The 9,364-nt window shown below is 52.6% G+C and overlaps 1 protein-coding gene across 1 annotated transcript; it reads left to right on the plus strand.

Moving 5' to 3' along the window:
• Window positions 1–300: 300 nt before the first annotated feature.
• Window positions 301–3,216, plus strand: CRYAA (crystallin, alpha A). Its single transcript, XM_009891355.1, has 3 exons — window positions 301–565; window positions 1,527–1,649; window positions 2,723–3,216. The coding sequence occupies exons 1-3, from the start codon at window positions 377–379 to the stop codon at window positions 2,930–2,932; spliced, it is 522 nt and encodes a 173-aa protein (XP_009889657.1). The 5' UTR covers window positions 301–376; the 3' UTR covers window positions 2,933–3,216.
• Window positions 3,217–9,364: the final 6,148 nt, after the last annotated feature.

The following is a 9,364-nucleotide window of genomic DNA, read 5'->3' on the forward strand; positions in this document are numbered from 1 at the left end:
GACGCCCACCGGGGAGTCCCATTTAGCCTGCTTGATCCCGTAGAGGACCTGCCAGTACCCCTGGGCACGGGCACCCCGTGTCTCACAGCCTGCTGCCTGGCATCATCCCTCTGGGAGACCTGGCACCGATTCCACCCAGACTGTCGTTTCCAGGTCAGTCTCCGCATTTCTGCTGACCATGTTGCCTCCATCATGAGATCATGTCTTTCCAGAGAAATCCCGCTAATGCCTTCATTCTGCAAGACCGGTATATATAGGGGGAGCTTCCCTGGGGCAGCACTGCGCAGTCCAGCCAAGGCATCGCTGTCTCCCCAGCGGCCGCACTGCCCCTACCGCTCTCCCCTCGCCGCCACAGGTCACAGCAGCAGCAGCAAGCATGGACATTACCATCCAGCACCCCTGGTTCAAGCGTGCCCTGGGACCCCTCATTCCAAGCCGTTTGTTCGACCAGTTTTTCGGAGAGGGTCTCCTCGAGTATGATCTCCTGCCTTTGTTCTCTTCCACTATCAGCCCCTACTACAGGCAGTCCCTCTTCCGCAGCGTGCTGGAGTCGGGCATTTCAGAGGTAAGGGCCCTTTGGCTTCCTCTCCTTTTCCTTCCTCTCCCTCCTTACGCCTTCCCCTGCTCCCCCCAGCCTGTGGCTTGCCAGTGGAGGCTGGTGGCTGTAGCCCCGTGCTGGGATGTGAGGGGGTGAGGAGGACCTCCGGGCCTACCACCAAGCACAGCCTGCCCACTCATTCTTGGGCATGGAGGGAAACCCTTGCTGGGGAGAAGGCTTCCCTTTGAGAAACGGAAAACATTTGGCTCCCGATGGTTGTTTGCGACATGTAAAAGGCCGCCTTTGCTGCCCCGGCGCCTGCCGGCCGTATGGTGAGGGAAGAGCTAGGCTGCTCCCAGAGTAAGTGCCCGTGAGGGCAGCTTGGTATGGGAGAGGACCCCGGCAAGCGGGATCTTCCTCCAGCTCCCTCCTCCACCTCAGGAGCTCAGTGGTTTTTGCAAGCCCACGCTGGAGGAATCAGGAGCAATTTTTGGAAGGCAGTGTGTAGGAGGAACGTGTAGCCATGGGGCCTTCGGTCTGAAGCTCAGGGACCAGTGCTTTCTCTAGCCCTCTCCTACTGGTTTCCTGCCAGAGCTAAGACCACAAAGAAACCATAAATCGCTGAAAGAATGAAATGCATGCTGTCAGAGAATATTAGACTGGTTTCCGTCCCCTTTCTCTGCTGAGCACAAATGCCCAGCACATCTGGCAAATCACTGAGCGCAAAGGGGTCCCCGGCACAAGAATAGCTGTGAGAAATGATGCCTCTCCCCAGAGCAGTGGCAGCGGTGCAGATGCCTACCGCGGCCTCCCAGTGTCCATGGGTCCCTGCAATGGGAAGGAAGATCCCCGTTGAGGCCTGTAGTCACAGAAGGGAATAGCATGCCACGGTCAGACCACCCTTTCTCTGGCTTTTAAGCTGTCGCAACACTGGCACTGCCTCCCCACTTCGTGCTCAGGTCTTACTGTCTAATAACATTTGTTTCAGGTGAGGTCTGACCGGGAGAAGTTTACAATCATGCTGGATGTAAAACACTTCTCTCCTGAAGACCTGAGTGTGAAGATCATCGATGACTTTGTGGAAATCCATGGCAAGCACAGTGAAAGACAGGTAAGTGGAAGCAATGGTGAAGCAACTGGGGAGTTGAGCTCCGTTCTCTTTCTTTCCTATGGTCCTCAGCTGAAGGAAAAAAAAAAGGAGTTATTTATCGATTGTCATTACTGGCATGGCCCATTCCCATAGAGCCCCAACCTGATATCTGACAATAATGAGCTAATCCACTCCTCTTTTGTTTATTTTCAATCATCATTTTCCATAACCATCAGATGACGATGTCCATTGTTTGCTAATAACACTGGACCAGACAAAGAACATTATCTGGTGCTGCCGAAGCATGGCTGAGTTTTCATAAGCCAGAATCGTTAGTGAAAACAGAGTTTTCACATGCTGATCTGGGAGAGAAAAGCAAGAGCAAGAGCAAACAAAACAAAAGAAAAACAACCGAGTGCCCTCAGGCTTGGAAACTTTTAACACATATGTCATGGAAATATCTGTGGGGGTCGAAAAGTGAATTATACCAGCAGGAGTTTAATTCTTCTCATACACTTTTTTGGCCAGACAAAGCTCTAGCCTGGAAACAGTGTGTATTTTTTAATATGGTTATATTTTCCAGAGGAAGAGAGCAGCCATTTTCACGGCTGACTTAAAGAAAAAATTACATTTCTTATTCTTTTGGACAAAAAAAAAGGGGGACCAGGATTGTATACTTTGGCTGACACAGCATTTCTGCCTAGTAAGGAAATACATGGGCGCACACGCATGCATTGCTTTTACCTTTGCAGAACCCCAGACTTTCTCTGCAAGCATCCTTTGAAATTGGAGGCCGCGGCAGGGCCCCCATCCAAATCAGATCCCAACCTATAGTATGACCAAAATCACACCCTGCTGCTCTGCTCAGCTCTTGCAGCCTCAGGGGCATCATGGGGGGACACCTGCCCCTACAAACCCATTAAATAGAAGAAAGAGCAGAGATGCGCCCAGTGATACCAGCAGTACAGCATCACAATAAGACAGGGCGAATGTGGAGCCCCTCCGACGGAGCCGCGGGGTCGGGTGGAGGGAGGCACAGCACAGTGCCGGGGGGTTTCTGACCGGCCTTCTGTCCTTTCCCCACTGCCTCTCAGGACGACCACGGCTACATCTCCCGTGAATTTCACCGCCGGTACCGCCTGCCTGCCAACGTGGACCAGGCTGCCATCACCTGCTCCCTGTCCAACGACGGCATGCTGACCTTCTCGGGCCCCAAGGTCCCCTCCAACATGGACGCCGGCCACAGCGAGAGGCCCATCCCTGTGTCCCGGGAGGAGAAGCCCACCTCCGCGCCTTCCTCCTAAGCCCGCCTGCCGCCACGGTACGCAGGCCGCCACCATCTGCAGGTCTCATTCCCAGAGCCATTGCTTAGATATCAGTGAATATCTAGAGGGGTTTATTGTGTTGGTTCCCCCCCCTCCCTCCCTTTGTTTCTTTTTTTCTTTTTTCCTCCCTTTCCCTCGGATGGGACAGGGGGCTGGGTGAGCGGCTGGGGGACTTTGAAGCTTAAGCCTGCGAGCTGTGCTGTGGGGATGGCGTGGATGGCACGTGCTGCCACGCTGTTGTTCTTGCTGAAAGGGTCTTCGTCCGGTGCTGTAGTCCATAACCACCATCAGGTAGGAGGGAGTGCACAAGTAACGCTGGCTCCTGGTGCAACCGAGTCTTGAGGCGAGGCTTGGAGCAGGGGAAGAGCCCTGCAGACTTGCTCTACCCCACACAGAGTTTAAAAGAAAAAACAACAAAGAGCAACAGGGCCAAGCCCCACACCTGAGATCCGGCGTACATGCGATGAGCGTGCCACGAGTTCCTTGCAACCGCAGGAGAAATAATAACGTCTTACCTTCAGGGGTTGCAACGAATATTTTTTTTTTTTTTCAGCAAAGCGTTGAAGTGTATCTGTTCACACCACTACCGTGTCGTTTCTCTTAGGGACAACCGACACAAGGACAAGCACGTCTTTCCACTGTCTTAGTAGGCCCTCGGGGGAGAGAGGGGGGCTCGCCGCTGTGCAGAGGCTTCACATCCCCAGCCAGCTCTCCCCAGCCTGCGCGTAACACACCGTCTCCCTTGCTCCCATTGTACTTCTAGGGTAGCTCCACCTCTTCCACTGGTATCTGGCACTCCACCTGAGAACGCGGTCAGTGGCGGTCAATAAAGAGATATAGGAAACATGCAATTGGCTTTGGGTGTTTCGTTTGTTCCTTTCTAAGGCTTCTGAAGTTGAAAGGTTAGCGCAGTGCCTTAACACCGCTTGGAGGCAGCGCTTTCCACTGCTGGAAGTACATTTTGTGGTGATGACTTGCCCTTTCTTTCGTGTCCCTGTTATCCTTCATGCAAGCAAAACAAAAGGATCAAAAAAAGAACAAAATTCAACAGCCCAACAGCCACGCCATTTCTTAAGTTCATTGTGTCAGTGAAGACGGCAATGCAGACCCCATTTGTGTGATACCATGAGAAGGATTTTGCCTGAAATGAATGGTTAAAGCTGTTTGATGGCAGAGCAGGTAGGGTGTAGGTACTACCTCTCCCTGCGATTGCCACACACAAAATCCATGGCTCCCAAACTCGCACAGATGTGAGCGCTAAAGACCAAAGGTTTAGCGCTCGTGCTTGACTCAAATAGCTTTCCACACAGATGGAAATCCAGGGTGTTTAGGGAAAGCATAGCATCACTGATAACCCCACATCCCCATAACTAACCTCATAGGTAAAATCCGTTTGGACAGGGAGTGCTTTTCCTCTTGGTAAAGATCTTCACATCCAAGACCTACAACGTGAAGCGTAGCTTCTGAGGTCCTAAGGTCACTCCTTCCGCAGGAGCAGACACAAGTTTGTCTCAATTGACGTGTGTCTGGGCGCTCTCGAATCACACCTACAAAACAAGGAAGGGCGACAACAAAACAAGTGCATTATTCCCAGGAAAGAGCACAGGTCCGTGCCCTCACTGGGAGGTGAGGACAGCGGGAGAAAGAGAGTTTGCTCTGCCAAAGAGATGAGCCCACCAACCTCCTCCCCCTTGCTGCTGATTAGCTGTGAAAAAAGAGGGAAAATCCATGCATGTTTTTTTCTCATGGAATGGTTTAAATATTAGTATAAGCCATAAACAAAGAAGCTCTGGCCCCATTTAAAATTAAAAAGCACTTTCTTCTGCCACATCTAGGCCAAAACTCAGGGAGGTATGGGAGTCAGAAGCAAGGACATCACCCCTTATCTGGGGAAAGCGAGTGTGCCCCGGGGCTCAGCCCAGTCCCCTGCCTGAACCCTCCGAGGCCAGGGGTGCTGGGAGCGTTACTGAGACCCACATCACAGCAGCGGTGGCAGAGCCCGCCGGGAACAGGGCGGCTGGGGGAGAGCCAGGGAGAGGGGCGCAGCTGCAGGACGGGGGGAGTGCCACAGAAGCAGGGGCGAGGGAGAGGGAAGGGAGGGAGATTACTCTCTGGTAATTAGAAAGCAAGGAATCCCCTCGGCGTCTGACACTATTTTAAACTTTTTTTTTTTAACTGAGATTTTTTTTTTAACTGAGATTTTTTTTAACTGGGATTGGGCCATCCCAAAGCTTTCTGCCAAAAAACTGTGCAGCCTGTTACATTTTCATCTCCAGGGAAAAGGCGTGAAGGAGCACGTTTGGGGAAAAGGCAATTTCGTACCAGGAGGGAGCCCCTTACCGCCTGCAGGGTAAGGGCATTTTAACAGCAGCTGCCTTTCGCCGCTTTGCCTGGTGCAAACGGCCCCCGGTCTCTGCTCCTTTCCGCTCGGGGGCATCTCCCCGCTGGAGCCTCGACGCCTCCCCGCCATGTGCTCACATTTCTGTCCTTCCTGACACAAACTCAGCAAAGCCAGGAGGAAAAAAAACCATGCCCCAAACCCAGCCCCAGATGTTTAACCCCCGTTCAAACCTCTCAGAGATGTAAAAATAGAGAAACATGTTTTGAGCATCATCTGTGTGCAGACATTGCCTGCAGGTGTTTGAGCAGCATGTGTGCCCATCTGTCCCATGAAGTGACATTTGAAGCATTTTGGGGCCCCTTTTTCTGTCTGGATGGCAGAAAGTGAAAGTCTTGACGGTAGGAAATCAGGGCAGGTTTGGGGCAAGCTGGCAGCTGTGCGGAGGGGGTAGTGGCTCTTGCAGTGATTCTGGTGCTGCAGTGCAGTGGGTACCAAATGTCCCATGCAGCCCCCTCGCTTTTGGGGCAAATCCTGGGGACATCAGACCTTGACTATCTCGCTGCTCTCAGAAGGGCTGATTTTAAAGCCCTTTGCAATCCATCAGCTATATAAAAACATGAGCAGCTGTTAAAAGCACCTGTGTGAGGACAAGCTGGGCCGCTGGTGGTGTTTTTAATAGGAGGGGGGACATGTTGCCAAAGGCTGCCCTGCCTGTCCCTAAGCCCAGAGCTCCCCCACCTCCAAGGGGTTTGTCTGCCCGCAGAAGAGCTTGAGCAGGGGTAATAACCCCTCCCTGCTCACCAGTGTCTACGTGTGACTCAAAATATTTCACATTTTTTACCCCGAAGTTTTGCTAGTCACATCGCTCTGGGATACTCCTCCTCCTCCTCTTCTGTGCACTTGGGTCTGCAAAAATAATTGTTCCCCTTTGCTGACATTAATTTTCATTTAAAGAAAGTCTTGCCATTCATAGCCTGTGATCACGGTTTCAAGAGAGAGCTTCGCCACAGCTTTCTACACAAATTCACCTGTTAATAAGGTGTTGCTAATACTCTTCAAGGGTTAACAAAATTTCTTGGAAGCTTTTCGGTCAGAAACTCAGTCAATGATTTTATCGTGGAGAGAAAGGCACCAGAGGACCCTGCCCACAGGGCAGTGATGGCACCTTCCAGTACCTGGGCAGTTCGGTGTAGGGTGGCCTGTAACCAGGGGTTTCTGCTCAGGGTGACTATTCATCCTTATTGCACTGTGTTTCTGTTCGCTGCTGTCGGTTTCCACTCAGAGTGCTAACCTCGCTTGCCCACAGCAAAGCACAAATGACTTTAGCTTCCCCTCCAGAGAAATTGTTAAAGCATCCTCAGGGGGATGCACCAGACAGTGGTCCAGGGGCATGCATCATCCTCCAAGCAATTCCCTCTCCTCCCACGGGCGCCAGTGACCCAGTGGTGGTGGCAGCGACGTGGGGGACAGCAGCAGCTCCTGGGGCTGTACCTGCCCCCTCCCCTCCTTGGTGTTGCACTGCTTGGGCAGGGTATGTCACCTCTGCCAGGATCCCATTTTCTCCAAGAAAAAGCTGGGAGAAAGGGCTGGCAGGATCCAACCTGCAGACCTCCAGCCAGGAAGCTGACCCTGAGCATCTCGCATCAGGGCTGTCAAGGGGACAGCCACCCCTCTTGGCAGGGGGATAAGGAGGACCCTCCTCATCCTTTGCAGGAGGAGACACACGGAGTTCCCACAGGAAGGGCTCGGGCAAGCAGCAGATACCGCACTCCCCCCTCTCACCCCCGATTTACCTAATTGCTTTGGACTTTTGTCCCCTGGCTTCTGGCAGAAGGACAGCCCGGGAGAGAGGGAGGGGTTTCCCGGCAAAGCCGTGTCCCCACAGGGTGGCAGCCTTTCCTGTGCTCTGGCACACCGAAGGGCTCCCTTTGTGTGTCCCCTCCTCCCCGCGGCTCTGTGTTTCAGCATCTCCCCAGGGAGACGGGGACGCAGGGCACAAGGCTGGCAGGCACATGGACCCAACCAGGGTTGCACAACTCCGGCATTTCTTGGTTTCTGATTGATTTGCAAGTTAGCCAGCGTTACATAAAGATCAGGAGTAATTTGAAAGTTCACCAGGATTTCTCCCCCTTTTTTTTTCTCCCCCCCCCCCCACCGCAAATTCTGTTACATGCAGCCATTATAACCCTTCATCTGCTTGACGTCGTCATCATGATTTGGGCTCTGCCACACAAGTCTCTGTCATCTGAGGTTAAAAAAAGCAGTGACTGCCTGCATTGGCAACAAAAATGGCTCCAAACACACCCCCGAACCCCCAGTATTTTCTCAAAGGTGCGTAAGACCAACACGGTTTATTGCTGCTGTGTTGGGCATGTAAATTTGGGAGACGCAGCCAGAGGAGACTGCGATAATGTGGTCTCTGCCCTCCGGAACCTGGACTTTGTCTCTTTGGTGTGACCCATGGTCAGGATTGGCTTGAAAAACTGCCAGCTCACGTGAGAAGAACATGTAATTACTCAGTCCCTTGTTTCCCAGCCCCTGATCCGGCCGCAGGGCTTTTCCCAGGGGAAGTGCAGTCGGGTCCATACACAGCCCACGCCACAGGGCTGGAGCCAGGTTATGTGGCTGGCGCTTAGCTTGCAATTAACTGGCACTTCAATGGAAAAATGTGAGGTTGGGACACGGTGGAGATGTTTATGGCGTATCTTGGAGTGCAGCACAAGTTGGGTAAAAATGAAATTTTAGTCAGAGAGGCTGAGGCAAGATGATGGAGTGATGTAACTCAACCAAAACTCAGGACGCTTGTCCCCACCTCAAAGGCCATCTTCCAGCTGTCTCTCAGAGACCTACCACAAACCATGAGGGCCCTGAACTCTTCAGAAAATCATCCTTCTGCTCGGAAAGGATGGGCTCAACCCAGCCTGAAGGAGCTGCCCTGCCTCAGCAGATGTGGTCACAGCTGGGCAGGGGCTCGGCAAAACCTGGTGCTGCTGGGGAAATCCCTGCCAGCCACCGCACATCACCCTGTGGCTCTGCTTGACATCGTCCCCGCTTGCCCTTTCACAGCCCACGTTTGCCCACACTGCTGTGGGAATGGGGTGCCAGTGGGTGCTGCCAACCCCACTGCTGTGCTGGGGGAGCTGTAAATCAGGGGGGTGCCACTGCAAGACACACCACCCACCAGCTCAGAGCCGTTGGCCACTGCCTACAGATATCTGGCACACCTGGCAGGGTGGCTGCCATCTCCAGCGTGCTGCAGAGCACACAGCTATAGACGTATCTCCTTGGCCAGGCAAGGAAATGACGGGGACTCTAGCACAGGAACTCTTTGAAATCTTGACACAAATGAGCAGTGCTTCCCGCTCATTCCCCACTCTCTAATCACAGTGTGCAAAGAGGTGATCTACCTAAACCACAGTGACAGTAATGGAGAGGTCCAAGGGCCACCAGCCAGCATGCATCAATTAGCTGCTTTGGGGTCTGGGCAGAGACACAACTACCCCTGGGGTATAGGCAGAGGGACCAGTGCAAGGACTGTCCTCCTTAAAGCACTCATTGCTTCCAGACTGCACTGCCATAGCTTGCTGGAGCTATTTTGGGATGGTCACTTGGTCTGTGTGATGGTCCAGACATAGGCAGGCCCTATGTGGGGTAGGTTCAGCACGAAACCTCTTGAGGGGCTCATAGACAGTGTGCCATTGTGTGGGGTGGACTGTTTGGTCACAAGGAAACCAGTGACCCAGCTGGCAGTAGGGTCCCTGTTGGGAAAAAGGGAATTTCCATGCTTTGCTTGCAGTGATTTCTCTGTGAACTTTTCATAGTTGGGTGACCATTTCATTGGCCTCCTGTTAGGGGAAAAGGCACACAACTTTTATCAGACCCTCTGCTCTGCCTTTAAGGACATCAGTGTAGTAAAGTTATCTCTCTCTGAACACAAGTATTCCAGCATACACAAAATTTTGCACAGCTGACATAGTATTTGAATGCGTACAGTTTTATGTCCTTGCCTCAAACGCTGTGCTCAGATACATGTCCCAGAAGATTTTTACAAACTCATGGCAACCATTCCT

Source organism: Charadrius vociferus, unplaced genomic scaffold (genome assembly GCF_000708025.1).
Source record: "Charadrius vociferus isolate BGI_N301 unplaced genomic scaffold, ASM70802v2 scaffold298, whole genome shotgun sequence".
In the NCBI taxonomy this organism is placed as follows: domain Eukaryota; kingdom Metazoa; phylum Chordata; class Aves; order Charadriiformes; family Charadriidae; genus Charadrius; species Charadrius vociferus.

Bases quoted from the DNA above. Each gene is read 5' to 3' on its own strand.
- CRYAA (XM_009891355.1), top strand. From the start codon at position 377: ATGGACATTACCATCCAGCACCCCTGGTTCAAGCGTGCCCTGGGACCC. The intron at 566-1,526 runs GTAAGGGCCCTT...CATTTGTTTCAG, and splicing joins TGGAGTCGGGCATTTCAGAG to GTGAGGTCTGACCGGGAGAA. The intron at 1,650-2,722 runs GTAAGTGGAAGC...ACTGCCTCTCAG, and splicing joins GCAAGCACAGTGAAAGACAG to GACGACCACGGCTACATCTC.